The sequence below is a fragment of the Ochotona curzoniae genome, unplaced genomic scaffold (assembly GCF_017591425.1).
Source record: "Ochotona curzoniae isolate NIBS_2020 unplaced genomic scaffold, NIBS_Ocur_1.0 scaffold_2476, whole genome shotgun sequence".
Taxonomy (NCBI): domain Eukaryota; kingdom Metazoa; phylum Chordata; class Mammalia; order Lagomorpha; family Ochotonidae; genus Ochotona; species Ochotona curzoniae.
Window position 1 is genome coordinate 16986108 of NW_024467095.1, and position 17128 is coordinate 17003235.

At 41.2% G+C, this 17128-nt stretch overlaps 1 protein-coding gene across 2 annotated transcripts in view; it reads right to left on the reverse strand.

The window, feature by feature from the left end:
• The window catches only part of TRIM24 (tripartite motif containing 24), a 79422-nt gene that overhangs the window by 18381 nt on the left and 43913 nt on the right, over window positions 1-17128 (reverse strand). Inside the window, exons 7-9 of one of the 2 annotated variants that reach the window (XM_041002535.1) lie at window positions 15119-15265; window positions 3909-4026; window positions 590-756 (exon numbers count right to left, since the gene is read on the reverse strand). In XM_041002535.1, coding sequence (XP_040858469.1) covers window positions 590-756; window positions 3909-4026; window positions 15119-15265 — 432 coding nt within the window. Of the gene's footprint in view, window positions 1-472; window positions 757-3908; window positions 4027-15118; window positions 15266-17128 lie in introns of both variants that reach the window. The other variant, XM_041002534.1, reaches the window with a different exon arrangement.

Here is a 17128-nt window from a genome sequence, read left to right on the forward strand (position 1 = left end):
CTAAGAACAGAGGAGCAGAACAGTGTAGAAACTGACAAGCTAAATTTTCTAAGCAAGAATTTGGCAGAGAGGAGATAAAACAGAGGGTGAAGGAAGTTTTAATCATGGAAAATAAACAGGAAAGAACACAATGTGAGGCAACAACCATTAGATCTCCAAATTATATAATTTTTAAGTAGAAAAAGACTGTATAACAGAAATAATACATTATGTTGATTATTGTGCTCAACTTTCTCTACTAAAAACAAGATAAAGACTAAAGGTTCAGTGTTCACTTCTATTGTCATTACTTTGATAAATAATGCTTTGCACATAGTATCTATTAACTGTCACTAAGTATTTCCCAGTGATAGACGATTATAAATTCATAAATGTAAAGCATGGATCATGGATGCCTTGGTTATTCCAAGAGCTGTTGAACAGAGTTACACTATCATTATCCAACTTAGGACAGGCCTACTTCCGAATTTACCTGATGAGAGATGGAAGGCTGCTGGATGGGCCCCTGCTGGATGGGCCCCTGCATTCTAGGGTTTGGTAAACCCACAGGTGCTGGCCTCCGTTGCACCTGTTGCCTCTGAGCCATTACCTGTTGCTGCATATGCTGGAGTCGTAATTGAGCTAGGCTGATCTGTGTTGGAAACTTGGATAACTGGTTGGAAGATAAGCCACCTGAGGGCTGGGAATTCTGTTCCACGATTGGATTCTGCTTAGGCATTTGCGGCTGGCTGTCTTTATCCTCGATTACTAAAGAACCTAATCAAAGAGAACATGGTTAGGGACAAAGCATTTGGGTAGTTGCTAAAACAGCATATTTTGTACAGATAATTTGTAAGTAAATCAGAACTGCTAAGACATGTCACTCTTTAAAAGAGAAACCCAAAGAATCAAGATGGCGGAATAGGGTAAGGACACATTTAAACAGTATGAAGCAAAGGAGGCACACTACAGAAAATAGGAGAGGAAGAAAGACAGCAGAGGGGCACTTGGAGACTGACACACAGAAAATCAGCAAAAACAATGGTGGTGTGGTGTTGCAGTGAACTATATCCCAGCGACAATCAGGAAGTGGAGACCTGAACTGGAACAGGACAGCACAAGCACTGAGCTGGGAGTTAACACATTTCTGGCTCACTGAACTGCAACAACATGGCATCCTACCAGTTCTACCCAGGATAGGCCCAGATAGCCCTCAGACCTAACAGCCAGCAGATCAAGAACTCTAGTAGTGGCACGTCAAGCAATATTTTGGTACAGTGTGGCAAATGCTTTAAGACTGCAGAGACAACAGTGAGCTGCATATGCGCTGAGATGGGAGCGAACTCACTGAGCTCAGTGCACTGAACTGGTCCCAAAGAAAAACAATACCAACTTTGGCATCATATAGATCAAAACAGGCCTGTGTGGCTCTCAGACCTAACAGCAGGTTCCAGTAACATTAGCACCACCAACAACCTAGCTATATAGAGTACCTGTTCCCTAATCCCAGGAACTGCTCTAACACAAGAGGTAGAGACTGGTGAGCCAGGAGATAGAGCTACAGAGACTATGGTGAACATCTAACATAAAAACCCAGACCTGGAACTCACTAGAGGGAGTGGCACAAGTGACTGCAAAGAGCCATGTACAACCACAATAAGTAAAATCAAACTGTAGACCTATGGGAGACACAGCTTAAAAACCTGCTCTGAGGAGAATCTGAGAACGAGAAGTAGAATGACCAAGAGCAAAACAAGAGACAAAGGCACAAGGAATATTACTAAAGACTCAACTGCAAAACCGCAAAACCCTTTGCCAACCTCAGAGTTCACTGAGGAAGACAGAGAAAATGGGGATACAAGAAAATGGGGAAATCTAAGGAACATGTCACACAGGAAATGAAGCAAATGCAAGCCGATATATCAGAAATGAAGGATATAGTGGAGCAAATTAAAAGTACCATGGAGAGGCTCCAAAATGGAATGCAGCAAGCAGAAGAAAGAATCACAGAACTGAAAGATATTGCCTGTCAGTCACCAGGGGGAAACAAAAACCGGGAAGCAGAGCTGGGTCAAGCTAAAAAAAAGTATTCAAGAATTGAAAGACACTATGAAAAGGTCAAATGTAAGAGTTATGGGAGTCCCAGAAGGTGCAGAAAGAGAAACTGGGATTAAAGGTGTATTCAACGAAATAATAAGGGAAAATTTTCCTATCCTAGAGAAAGAAATGGGAAACAACATCCAGGAGGGACACAGAACACCCAATAGGGTATACCAAAACTGATCTTCACCATGACACAGGATAATCTACCTTGCCTCAATAGAACACAAGGAAAATATCCTGAAATGCAGATGTGTGGGAAAAAACTCAATTGACAAATAAAGGAATGAAAATTAAATTCACAGGAGACTTCTCACAGGAAAATCTACAGCCCAGAAGAGAATGGAGTGACATATTCCAGATTCTAAAAGTAAAAAACTGTTGGCCCAGAACATACTCAACAAAGCTTTCCTTTGTTTCTGAAAACGAAATAAAAAATTTCCACAGTAAAGCAAAAATATGCCTCTTTGAAACCTGCCCTATGAATGATACTAAAAGATGTTCTCTTGACAGAAGAGGAATAGCACCCACCAAAACCAAAGGCAAATGTGAAGAACATCCCAGTGAAATGACAACAGAAGACTAAATCAATTAATAACCCATTGCTAAAATGACGGGACCAAATTACCACCCATTCATATTCACTCTGAATGTAAACGGCTTAAAATCAAACATCATATTTAGTAGAATGAATTAAAAAGACAAAACCCCATCTATTTGTTTCCTACAAAAGACATGTCTCACCAACAAAGCAGAAACTTATCTCATGGATTTTGATTTTTTTTTATTTTCATCTCTTCAAAACACTCTCTCCTTACATTCTTCACTGACTCATACATCACACAGAAGCATCATTTTCAAGAAGGTTCTTGATTTTATTTCTTCAGCTACACATTAGTCATTCAATAGCATGTTATTTAACATCATGACATTTTAAATTCTTCTTTGCTTTCTGTTGTTGATTATGTTTTGTGGCTTTTCATTTTAGGGGATGTAAAGTAACTGTGTAATGGAGACTATCATATCCAGCAGGTTATTTAACTTCAGGGCACTGTAAATTTCTATTTTTTTCCTGTTGTTGATTTTGTATTATAGCTTTTCATTTAGGGGGATGTATAATAACTGTAATGGAGACTATCATATGCAGATGTGAGGATACAATGCAGTATGCATCTCTACTTCCAGACTAAAGATGGACTCCCAAAGGAACTGGCTCATGGTTTCAGACTGGCTTAGTTCTGGCTGTTGTAGCCATTTGGGGAGAAAACCAACTTCTCTCTGTAAATCTGCCTTCCCAATAAAAATAAATCTTAAAAAGAAAGAATGCCAATTGATTTTGTATTCAACAAGTAGTATAACCAAAAGCTCAAGAAACAACTTTCAAGTCAACTGCTTGCAACGTGTTAGCTCCCAATATTACCACACAGTAACCTACAATCATTCAGTGAACTGTCACATCTGCCTTGAACACTATATTAGTATATCTAGCTATAAATGTAAAACTATCTAGCCAAGCAAACTGTTTTGCTTAAACAAGATAAAAACTTAATCAGGTGCCAGAAGATAAGTAAACCACTAACAGAAGAAACGGAATTGTAAGCAAATATTGTAAAAATCCTATAAGAATAACAGACAGGCAATAATGTGCTCCCATATAGAACTAATCTTACATTTACATGTCTTTAAAACAAAAACAACACTGGGGATGAAAGGGAATGTCTATTTTCAATAACATGATATTAATTGCTCTGATTTCCACAATTGAGAAAATAATAATCGCATACCTAAAAAGAAAACATTTTTAATAAAAAGAAAAAATAATTGCATACCTAAGTTGATAATATTTTGAGCCCAGAAACTAGGATCACAGTGAAACTGGATGGTGTTGTTGGTCACTGGGGAAGCATCACACCTGGCACGAAGGAGGTGCCGTAACCGGTATGTAATCTACAAGAGACAAAGGAACATCAGCATCTATCAGGAAAATAAATTAAGTGTCCAGTGAAAATGCAAAAACATTGCCTGGGTGGTGTGTGTTTAGTTTAGCAGTTACATAGATGCAACATCTGTGTAACCACATGGGCATGGCTGGCTTCAAAACCCAGCTAAGGGTCTTGATTACAACTTGCTGCTAATCCTCACCCTGCGAGGCAGCAAGGACTTGGTGCTTGGATCCCACAACACATGTGGGACACTTGGCACCTGGCTTAAGCCTCACCAAGAGGATGCTGTGGGCATCTCAGGTGAAAACAGTAGATGGGAGCTCTCCTCTTTCAAATCAAATAACCAACATTCTAAGTCTCTGATGCAAACACATAATATTAATATATATATAGACATACATTTTCTTCCCAAGACAACCATCCTTTAAGTGTGACTAAATCAGTTACATTAATGGACACCAAACTGGAAAATATAATGTAACAGGTTAAAATGAATTTTCTCAATTAAAAAACCTTTATATAGAAATATCAATTCAAATTTATAAAAAACACTTTTTAAAAGATTAACTTGTTTTATCAGAATGGCAGCATGACATACAGACAGGCAGAGACACATCTCTTCCATGTCTTGGTTTAACTCCCACTGCCACAACCAGAACTAGGGCAGGGTGAAGTCAGGAGCCTGAAACTTCATTCAGTGTTCTTCTAAGGGTGGCAGAGGGTCAGGTATTTGGATCATTTTTTGCTACTTTCCTATGTGCATTTGCAGGGATTTAGAACAGAAGTGGAACAGTAAGTGGGACTAGGGCTAGCTCTTCAATATTGGCTGTTGAAATCACAGATGGCACAGATGGCACACTGGATCCTATTATAAAATACAACTTTTTAAAATGTTATCTTCGTGCTATTTTAATTTAACCACTCCTTTAAAAAAGGATTCAGAATTTGGACATGTGGGGTACTGAATTACCCAGATTACCAAATCATCTCTAAGAAAATGGACAGCAAGACCCACATTAAAGCTCAACATTGCAGTTCCATCCCTCCTAACAACATCTAGCTTTCAATATCACGTAGTCATACATCATGTTACTATCTACACACTGTAATCTTCAAAAGTTTTACTCATTCTCTTTCAGTGCTTGAAGTTCTCTATCATTGGCTTACAATCACAATCTCTACTGCTACTCCTGTCATATTTACAATGCCAGATGAGTTTGTACTGCCAAATTCTTTAAGATTTAGCTATTATGTGAAGGGCATAGATATGGACAATTTACCACCCACAGGTTAACTTCCCAGATGGTCACAACAGTCAAGCCTGGGCCAGCTTTAAGGCTGGACTAGAATACCATCCAGGTCTCCCAAGTCGTGCGGGTCAACATCCATTGCCTTACTAGGCATATGAACAGGAAGCTGGATTGAATGAAGAGCAACTGGACCTCAACTAGCTCTTAGATATGGAAGGCCAGCATTGTAAGCAGTGTCTTTACCCATTACACCACAACCCTGGCTTTCTTAACAATGTTATTATATCAAATGAGGTGAACTTTCTTTCCAGGTCATTTCCCCTAGTACCCAGAGAACCATCAGTTCCATAAGACTTTGTTCTTAACTTTTCATTTCGTCTTATCTCAATTCATCCTTGCCTTTTATCCCCCGCTTTTCAGCTTACATTCAGGGACAATTATAAAAATTTCCTTGTGTCTATCCTACAACCTCCTTCTTGAATACATGCTACTTTTTCTTTCCTCCCTTAGGCAGAAGAAGTATCCACTCCAGTAGGTTCTCATCCTGCTTGTGTATGATAGAATTGATAAAGTAACTGATCTCACTCCATGCAGGCCCCCAAGTAGAAGCTGGTCCAGCATGTGCCAACTATTTCCATTTGATAATTTCTTTTAAGTTTTTAAATCTCCAGCATCTCCACCAAATAGGAATAATACTCAGAGAACAAACATCAATGTTCACAGCCTGTCAGTACCATATGCCATACATTAGGATTAAATATCCATGCCTCTGGGTGTAGCCAGTTCTTCACATTGCCTGAAGAAGCCACCCATTTTTACCTGCTCAGCAGTTTTAATCTTTCTGCATTTCAGTAATTCATCCCCTATGAATATATTAACTTTTCTGGGATAAAAATACAACCTTGGGCCCAGCATTGTGGTGTCTTGGATTAAGAAACCTTCCTGATTGAGTGGTTTAGAGACACAGATGATCCACTTGCAGCCCATCTCTAGCCATTACAGCCATTTGGAGAGCGAATCAGAAGACAGACGATTCTCTCTTCCTCTTTGTGCAACTAACTTTCTGATAAAAAATTAAAAATATATCTTAAAAAAATATTTTGGGGTGCCACGCAGTAACCTAGTGGCTAAAGTTGCCACACTGCAAGTGCCAGGATCCCATACGAGCACCAGTTCTAATACCAGGCACCCCGCTTCTGATCTAGTTCCCTGCTTGTAGCCTTGGAAAGCAGTTGAGGATGGCCCAAAGACTTCAGATCCTGCACCTGCGTTGGAGACCCAGAAAAGGCTCAAGACTCCTGGCTTTGGATCAGCTCAGTTACGGCCAAAGTGGCCGCTTGGGGAAATGAATCAACAGATGGAAGTTTTTTCCTCTGTCTCCCCTCTCTGTGTATGTATTTCCAATCAAAACAAAATAAATCTTAAAAGAAAAAAATACTGTGGATTCTTTCACATCTTTAGCATAGAATGAAATTGGATATTAAAACAGAAAGCTAGCTACTCAAAAGCATAAACAGAGGAACCCAAATTTTGTAGATATGAAAGGTGGCAATACCATGTATTGTCCTCTTTCCACTAAAGATGAACTGAAAAGAGAACTGGTGTTTGTTTTTAATTCTACAAAATAAAATGGAGTTTTATCTGTCACAACACTTGAAAGAATGTTATTCGGTCCCTCACTTTTTCCCCAGTGATCCTTTTATTTAGCTCCTTAGTCAAGCACTGGGTAAGAGTCTACCCTATGGGAACATAAAGTGTAGTCATACAGGAAAACGCACGGACCTAACAGCAGATAAAAGTCAGTTACAGGGTGCTGGCATGGCAATATAGCCAGCCATTCCTCTATCTGCAATTTCAAGTTCCAGGTGCTCTACTTCCAATCCATTTCCCTTCTAGTGGCCTGGGAAAGCAGCAGAGGATGGACCACATACACTTGGGACCCTGTACCCACAAGGAATACTCAGGCGCTTGTGGCTCGCAGCTTTGGACTTCTTAAACTGGCCATTGTGGCCCAGTTTGGAGGTGACCAACAAATAGAACATTTTTCTTTCCCATTATCTCTGGAAATCTAACTATGACTTTCAAGGTATAAGCAGGTTGTAAACACACAATAAAAGGGTAAACACCTTAGAAGGCTGCTAGGAGGAAGGGAGAATGACCTAAACTGAATTTATTAGTCTCTACTAAGGTGAGCAGAAGAAAGAAGGCAATGGAAAAGACTTGGTAAGAAAGGCGACAAGTTCCTTGGCAAGAAAGCATAATGTAATCTGAGTCCTCAGGTTAAAAGTAAGGAACTGTCAGTGGGGCTAGAAAGGAAAAAGAAACATAATGGGAATAGAAGAGAACACAGAATCCTTCTCATTACTTTTGCCGTAATAGCTACATAATCACTGATACTTTATCATTCCTGCTTCTATTAAAGAGTGTTCATGGGCCTGGAGCAACAGCCTAGTGGCTAACTTTGTCCTGCTCATGCCAAGATCCCGTATGGGCGCCAGTTTGGATCCTGGCTGCTCCACCTCCCATCCAGCCCACTGCTTGTGGCCTGGGAAAGCAGTAGAGGACAGAGCAAAGCCTGAGGACGTGCACCTGCATGAGAAACCTGGCAGAAGCTCCTGGCTCCTCCTCTACTCAGCTCTAGATGTTGAAGCCACTTAGGGAGTGAACCAGCAGAGGGAAGGTCTTTCCATCTCTGTGTGTATATGGCTTTCTAATAAAAATAAATATGTTAAAAATACCCTGACTGTAAGGTAAAAGAAAACTCTAGAAGAAATATGCAGTGACTTTTAAATGTTCTAAAGCTGGAAAAATCTTCAAAAATATCAAAAAAACAATCACAACCTGTTATGCATGCATACAAGCAAATTACTTCATAGCTACATCTGCTACGAGTGATTCATTAAGGATTACTTGGGTTCCATAGCATTTTAAAATTTGGAAAAACATGATTTAGTCAGGAATATAGTAATTTGGGCTCTAAATGATTCACTGAACCTATTTCCTACTGTATAAACTATTAAAGGCTATTATTTATCCCTTCTATTTTAGGAGATAATTATACAGATTAACTCCTATTTTTTTCATGCTTGCCTTAGAAACTACAAGGAACAGAGAAGTCGGTGCTATAGATATGCTTAACATTAAGACAAACACAGGGTGCCAGGACCATGGCACAGCGAGGTTAAGCCATCATATCCCACAGCAGAGTGCGGTCTGAATCCTTGCTGCTCTGTTTCCAATTCAATTCCTTGCTAATACACCAAAGCAAGGCAGCAGCTGATGGCCTGCAGGAAGACCCAGCTGCAGTTCCTGGCTCCTAACATTGTCTTGGGCACCTGGAAAAGGAACACAAAATGGCCCAAGTCCTTTACTCGTGTTATCTATGTAGGAGACCCAGACGGAGTTCCAGGTTCCTGGCTTGGAACCAGACTACCTCCAGCTGTCAGGGCCACCTGGGGAGTAAGTCAGTGAAGAACCCTTCCTATACTGGTCTCTCCGCCTTTTAAATCAACCTTAAGCTTTGAAAGGACAAATGAAACACTTGTTACAAAGTGTGATTCTACATCAGCGATAATTATGGAGGGGAAATCCCCAATTAGATACAAATCCAACTGTGAACAGTTTTTAGAAAGTAATAAAGAAAATTCTTTTTAATTCATTCAATGTTTATGAGGTCTGATCTAGGAGTACATTTTTTAAATTTAAAACAGGAAACTTGTCACTTCATTCGAGGAAACCGATATGAGGTGACAGAAAGATAGCAACTGTTTAAGACGTTCCAATAATCATTTTACTACAGAGACACCAATCTGAATTCATACACAATCTTCCTTCAAGTCAACAATAGCTAGGGAAGTCAGGTCAAAGTTCACAGCACCTGGTTTTAGTCCAAGTAAGATGCATTCAAGGGGAAGGAGGGAAGAAGGAAGCAAGCAAAGAAGGAAAAAATTACTCTGATCATTCATGCCTGGATTCCTGGTGGCATGTGGTAACAGATGCTTCTCGCTTGAGGGATGGAGAAGGAATTAGCCCAGCCCTCAACAGCAGGCCTTGCAGGATGAAAGGGGCGCGTGCAGAGCCATATGGCCCTGCCTCCAGGATAACAACTGCAGACTGAGCCAATCAAACATCAGTGAACATCAATGAAGTGGCCAAGGGACTGCTAATGTCACCCCTCGATGAGAGATGGGAGGGAAAACACAGAAAGAGACTTCTCTTGGGGAAGAGTGGGGCAAGAAAGTAAGCACAATGTCAGAAACCACTGTGCAGCGAGGTCATGACAGCTACGCAAAAAAGGGAACACAGCATCTGCCACTCACTCACCAGGGAAAGGGTCGGCAGGCAGTCCCTACTATACCACAGAAGGTTTGGAGAACTGTGGATAGTTGCTGTGTTACCACATTGTAGCAATCTTTAAAAACAAACAAAGAAAAGTCAGCCATGTGATATCATTCCCCAACGTTCCTGTAAGCCTGTCCCCAAGCCAGCCAGAAGGCTCCCACTAACCCTCAAAGAGCCAAGACAAAGTAACTGGGCAACACATCCCAATGGCCTGGTCTGTGAGGACTCAAAACACAGAAGATCTCTGCCTGCCATTCTGTGGCCCTGGCCACCTTGCTGCTCCCGCCGTAAACTATCCCAGGAGACAATCAGCAGAACAACGATGACATGGAACAGGGAGAGCAGAAAAACAGCTGCTACGACTCACCTCCCTATGACTGCAGCAAGCAGTTGCACCCGTGCTCCTGAAGGGTTCGGCTCCCCGAAGCTCCATGAAGAGAGTGGGCACTGCTTCTGCACTGTCAGTGAATCTACTCTGCCTAAGATACCTGCACATAAGCACCTATCACAGTACTGTCAAGGTTATACAGCTCAAGAACCTACAAGGACACTATACCGACCATAATCACCTGAAGCCAAAGCCAATGTAGCATAGCCAATCACCAGCATGAAGCCAATAACCAAAACAAAATCTATTAACACAGGAACCAGTATCACACTAGTAGAAAAAACAGACCCATCAAATAAAAAAAAAATCCTAACAGAGGGATGTAAGAAGCATACCAGTGAGCCTTTCACCACCTAACACTTGTAGTAACAGTTCACTGCTTTCAAAACTTCATTCTAGACTGGATACTCTGATTGGGTTGGCTTCTGATGAGGATAGCAGATGGTAATGGAAAAGCAGTCAGAGAAAGGATTCAGTGTTAACCAGGGAACAGTGGCTAGACTGAAACCAAAGTTAAGAGAACAGAGTTCACAAGAAAAGCACTTTCTGAGGGTACACCTCCAATGACATAAAAAACTCCCAACAAGCCTGTATCACACCACCTCCAAACAGCACCTCGTAGCGACTGAGCCCTTCACACGAGGGCCTCTGCGGATACTCGGCATCCAAAGTAAAATCCAGAACAGAGCAGGGCAATTTAAAAACTGCAACAGCATGGCTTCAAAGACCACAGTAACTCTCCAGCAACAGACTTCAAAAAATTAAAACGAATATATTGCTTTGCAAAGACTTAGGATTTTAAAGGGAAAAGAGATAAAAGATACTGCAGACATAAAAATGCAAAGATATGAATTTATATTAATAAGTTAGAGATGCTAAAAAAATTATCAAATCTTGGCACTTGAAGAAATCAAGAAATCAAACAAAATTGAGAGCCTCAACAGCATAACTAAGCAAAGAATTTGAGTTTCAATGAAGCTCTTTTGAAATAGTCCAGTTAAAAAGAAAAAGCATGTAAAAGGAACAGAAATATCAAAGACATGAAGCTACAAGCAAACATTTATAGTATGGTTCTTCCAGGAAAAAGGCTATAAAGTTTATTAATGAAGAAATTATTGAAAAACTTTCCAAATCATGAGAAAGACACTAACATCCAGGTTTAAAAATTCTATTATGCACAAATTGCCAAAAATGCAAGAAGGCAGTGGGGAGGAGGCGGCACAATAGTCTAGCAGCTAAGGTCCTCAGCTTGAATGCGCCAGGATCCCATATATACACCAGTTCTAATTCCAGTGGCCCCACTTCCCTTCCAGCTTCCTGTTTGTAGCCTGGGAAAGCAGTTGAGAATGGACCAATTTTTTGGAAACCTGTACCTGCTGGGGGAAGACCTGGATGAAGCTTCAGGCACTGGGCTCCTGGCTTCAGATTGGCTCAGCTCTAGCCATTGCGACCACTTGGGGAGTGAATTAAGGAATGGAAGATCTCCCTCTGTCTCTCTTGTTCTGTGTATCTGACTTGACAATAAAATAAATAAATCTATTTTTTTTAAAAAAAATGCAAGATGGGTCAGTATTGTGGCAAAGCAAGCTAAGTTCACACTTGAAAGGCTGGCATACTGATGGGCACCGGTTTGAATAGCAGCTGTTTCACTTCTGATCCAGTTCCTGGCTATTGCATTGAGCAAAGTGGTGAAAGATGCTCCAAGCCCTTGGGCATGTAGGAGGCCTGGAAGAAGCTCCTGGCTGTTGGCTTTGGGCTACCTCTGCTCTGACCATTACATTCATTTAAACTGTGAACCAGTGGATGAGAGATCTCACTCCCTTTGATTCTTACTTTACATAAACAAGTTAAAAAATTGTTGTACAAATTTTAAGTCTATTGGGCCTATGACACTATGAATTATTTTGTGTACAATGTGGGGAGGAAAACTGTTGAAGCACAAATAAAGTAGAAGTTCAGGGGCATAACTCAATGCATTGAAAAATTTCACCTAGAAACACACATGGGAAAACTGGTTGTTATGACAATCCCTGTACATCTTATGTATACAAGAAAATATAAAATGTTATTTACTTGCACAATAGTGTATATATACACACAGAGGCAACTAGTTTAGAAGTCATAAATCTCTCACAGAATATATATTTGTTCCATCTTTAATTAAAGAAAACAGGAATGTTTAAGAATGTTTAAATGTCAGGAGTTGCAGTTGCTAATTCTTGCAACTAAAGATCCTTTCAGGGGAAAGCCAGGCTGGATTCACTGTTCCTACTGGTTCACGTATAAGACAGAGTGGGTGCGGGCTGGTTGGGCTTTACCCCAGCATCAGCTGACATGGCAGATGCTGGCTTAGGGGACAAAGTCTGTCAGGCAGAGCAGCAGAGTAACTTGGAGAGTGGGTGTGGACCCATTAGGGAACAGTGGGCATTTCCCTCATGGGTTGCCACTCCCATTGGTAAGCATGAGAACCAGGACTAGAAGCAGGCATGGCTAGACAGAGGAGTGGCACCAGTGTGGACTGGATAGTGGGGCTGGTGTGGCTATGTGGGCTTCAGTGCCCACTGACATATAAGAAAGCTGGGTGGCATATGGGACAGACTGTATCAGTCTGCTGTACATGCTGGCAGGCATGGGAACCGGGGGGGCAGGGGGAGGTGAGCCTGGTGGGGGGTCATTGCAGGTCACTCCATCTAACCTACAGCTCCCACTGGCTCATGTGAAGGCCAAATTGTGTGGTGGGTGGGCAGGATCGGACTGGAATGCAACACCCATTAGTCTGTGTAGACGACAGGACCGGAGACAGAACTGACCCAGCAAATACAACCAATAGAGTGTACATAGACGGATGGGGCGATGGACCCTGCACTGGCAAGCACCCACAGGAATCAGGACCGGGATCACCTCAGATGAGGATTCTTTGGGGATCTCCCCAATTGAACCGCTGGACTCAACTCCAATCATGCAGGTTCCATGGTCTGACAGTGGAGTGCCTGTTATCAGCTGGGCCTCCTCCATGGCTCAGACCAAGCAGTGGACAGATTATGTCCAGATGCACATGGAAGCTATGGCAGTGCATGGGAGCCTGCAGATGACACTTGGTACCACAATGGAGGACTGAGGACAGAATATGTTGATCAGCTTCCCAGACAAGAGTTGGGAGTGAATGTCTGGGCAGTCAGATTCTAAGGTGGACAGTGTCAGCCAGTGGATTCTGGGGAGATTACGTTGTGCATGAAGTGGTGAGATCAACAATTCAGAACGGTTAAACTACCAAGACCACTTGAGTGAGACACTCGGAGGATGGCCCACACTGGGGACCCTGAGGTGGCTGGGTGTGGCTTCTCCCCTTTTCTTCCCCCTTCTCCCAGATACAGGAAGGAAGCAGGGGGTGGGGAATGCGGGAACAGTGGTTTCACAGACTTTCCTCTGATCAACTACGTAGACAACAAAAACAAAATTAAAGACAAAGGGGAAAAAACCAAAAACACCTAAAGATTCTTGCTATAGGAAGCATGTTCCATACAACAACCATGCAAGCATCACCAGGAAATATCATCATCGCAAAACTAGAAAGGGGAAGCCTCAAGGATTCAGAATCAGTGATGAGGTTGTCATTAGCAAGGCTGTAGATAATTTTCAAAATAGTTCAGCAATACTCGGCACAATGGTTAAATCTGCCTTCCACACGTTAGGATCCTACATGTGTGTCGCTTCATGTCCTGGTTGTTTCACTTCCATTCTAGCTCCCTGCTTGTGGTCTGGAAAGCAGCCAAAGATAGCCGAAAGCCTTGGGACCTTGCAACAGCATGGGATACTTTGAAAAAGTTCCTTACTCTTGGCTTCAGATCAGCTCATCATGGGTACTTGGAGAGTGATCTAGTGGGTGGAAAATCTTTGTCTTTCCTTTTCTCTGGAAATCTTTCCAATGAACATAAGTCTTAAAAAAAATACTGTGGCAGTCAGACATTGTTCTATAGCAAATGATTGTGAAATATCCAGTGCCATATATGGCAGCTCAGTAGAATACAGATTCTGGAGTCAAATCTGAGATTCTGGCTAAGACACTGGCCATTTCTATTACAGAATCCTGTTGACATTTGGAATCCTGTACCTTCATTTCAACATTTATACAGTGCAGATTGATAGATCAGCCGGGTGCATAAAAATGACACTGAAGTCTCATCATGCAGACAATGCCTAGCGTTACTGACTGCAGATGACCGATTTTGGTTGAATTTAACATGAAGACAGAAAATATTTGGGGAAATAAAATGGGAATAATGCCATTAATTGATATCTGACTCAGGTTTTAAAACTTAAATACTTTAATCACTTAAAATTAGAAAAAGATATGGCCGGTACTATGGTGTAGTAGGCTAAGTTTCTGCCTGTAGCGCTGGCATTTCTTACAGGAAGTGGTTTGTGTCCCAGCTGCTCCACTTCTGAGCCAGCTCCCTGCTTTTGATCTGAGAAAGCAGCAGAGGATGGCTCAGATCCATGGACACTGCATTCACAACGGAGACACAGAATAAGGTCCTGGCTTCTGGCTTTGTTTTGGGTTGCCTCAGATCCAGACAGTAAGGCCGACTGGGGAGTGAGCAAGAGGACGGAAGATCTGTCTCTTGTTTGTATAACTGCCTTTCAAATAAAACTAATAAATCTTAAACAGATAAAACCATTAAAGCCCAAACTCATGTATATTTCTAACATATGTACACACACACACAAATACACATACAAACACACACACACAAATACATTTGAAAGGCAGAGTTACAGAAAGATGTTTAATCATCTGGGTCACTTGTCAATGACTTCAACAGCCAAGCCTTGGCCAAACCCAGGAACCAGGAGCTTCAACCAGTTCTCCCACAGGAATGCAGGAACCCACATTTGGGCCAGCCTTTGCCAATTTCCTGGGCACGTTAGTAGGGAGCTACATAAGCAGCCAATTAGCTCACACTAAACCACCCTCTAGCTGGGATTCTAGCATTATAAGCAATAGCCATGCCAACAGACTGACCCACCACCAACACTTTTTTAACTTCTAAGCATTCTGATGAGTGTTATTTCACAGTGCATTTGTACTGTATTCTAAGCACCACATTTTATCTCACCAGTCGCTTGCTATAAAGTAATGCTGTACTGCTGCCACTGGAAACTGCCCATTTAGAAAAATGCATGACATGTTCCAACTGTTTAGAAAGTCCAGCCACTTCCTGTTGCTGTTGCATAAGTTTCATGCGATGGTCCTTTGCAAGGCTCTGAAAACAATAAAGATATCTGCATTTAGCATTACTTTGATATATTTTCTCTCAAGAAACCAGAGAGCAACTGAAAATACTCACCGTTTCTCTCCTTCGTAAAAAAAAAGACAACTCTTACTATAACAATAATTGTTTTAAACATTTCCCCCATTCGCAGCTCCTGTGCCTGCTTTTGGATCTGTGTTCATTATATACAAAACATGCAAAAGGAACAAAAGCAATGGGTGAGGGCATTTAGCCTTGAAGTTAAATAGTGCATTGCCAGTAGAAACTTCCAACTTCTTAACACAAACCTTGGATTCAGCAGGTGTTGCCTTATGTAGCTAGGTTCCTACCACACACATGGGGCAACAGGATTCGGTTCCTGGCTCCCAGCTTTTGCTGCCTGTGCTAGGCAACTAAATAAATCAACAAATGGTAGCATGCATGCTCTGTTTCTGCTTCAAAATTAAAGAACCAAAGCATGAAATGGTTTTAATGAGTACCTGTTGAATTCAATATTCACAACCAAAATTAATGTATCATCTGGCATTCCAGTAAAGGTCAGAAACATGACTGAATCAATCATCTGATTTAAGATTATAGGAATTCTAGTCCCTGAAGTAACTAGTTGGTGCTCAGATTCATGCCCTGTGATAGAAAATACTTATCCTCTGTATAGTTTTTTCAGAAACACCTAGTTTGACAATTGTAGAACAACAGATAAAGGAAAAACTACACTACAACACCATAGGAAAGCTAGGCAAAAGTAGAATATAGAATAATTAAAAGTGAAGAAAACTATGGCTTATTTTAATGGTCCCTGTCCAAAAACCTTGTCCACAACCTGTCAAGAAAAAAGGGAAAGTAAAAGGTCTGCCAATGTCAAACAAATTAAAAATGTTAACAAGTAAAATGTCAAAACTATAAGATGGACAAATATTCTCAATAGCATACAAAACCAGATCTTGGCCCTCATCAATTCCAAACATGGAAAATACATGCGAGTTAAAATGAAGTGACTAGTCTCACAAGCCAAGTCCAGCTATTTAAGCCAGTTACCATTCACCATCTTGGTTATATCCAAGTTCAGAAAGAAGATAATTTACCTATTAATTTTTTCTAATCTCTTTAGTATGTGAATGTTTCATTGGAAACAGAATTGTCATTGATGTCTATAGAGGATACAAATAGAAAATCAGAAGCCCCAGTGTTGGGATTCTGTGGCAATTCTTCAAACCAATTTCACTTGAGCCAAAAAATCACATAGCTTTGTCTTAAAGCAGAATTCTGAACCACTGAAATGGGTTTGACAATTAGGAGTCCTATTTAAAAGGTGCTATAACTCACTAAACATACTGGGAGCTTGTGCTGTGGCATGCCAGGTTGAGATGCTGTCTATAAACACCAGTTCAAGCTGCAGCTGTTTCACTTTCAATCCAGCTTCCTTCCCTACACTGGAAGGTCAATCACACAGAGTACCCAAGGTACTCCTATCTTCTGGCCTGGCTCTGTCGACGCCCACTGTTTGCAGGTGAACCAGAAAATTCAGTTATTTCTGTTTTCGCCACACGATCTATAACACTGCCTTTCAAATAAATGAAAAAAAATAATAATGATAATAATAATAATGATAATAATGGTAATAATAATGGTAATAAGTGGCCGGTGCCAATGCTCAACAGACTAATGTGCCACCACAGGCGTACCATATGGATGTCAGTTTCTGTACTGGTAGCTCAACTTTTCACCCAGCTCCCTGCTTAAGGCCTGAGAAAGCAATGAGACAGCCCCACGTCCTTGGAACCCTACACATGTAGGAGATTAAGAAGCTCTTGGTTTCAGACTGCCTCAGCTCTGGCTGTTGCAGCCATTTGGGGA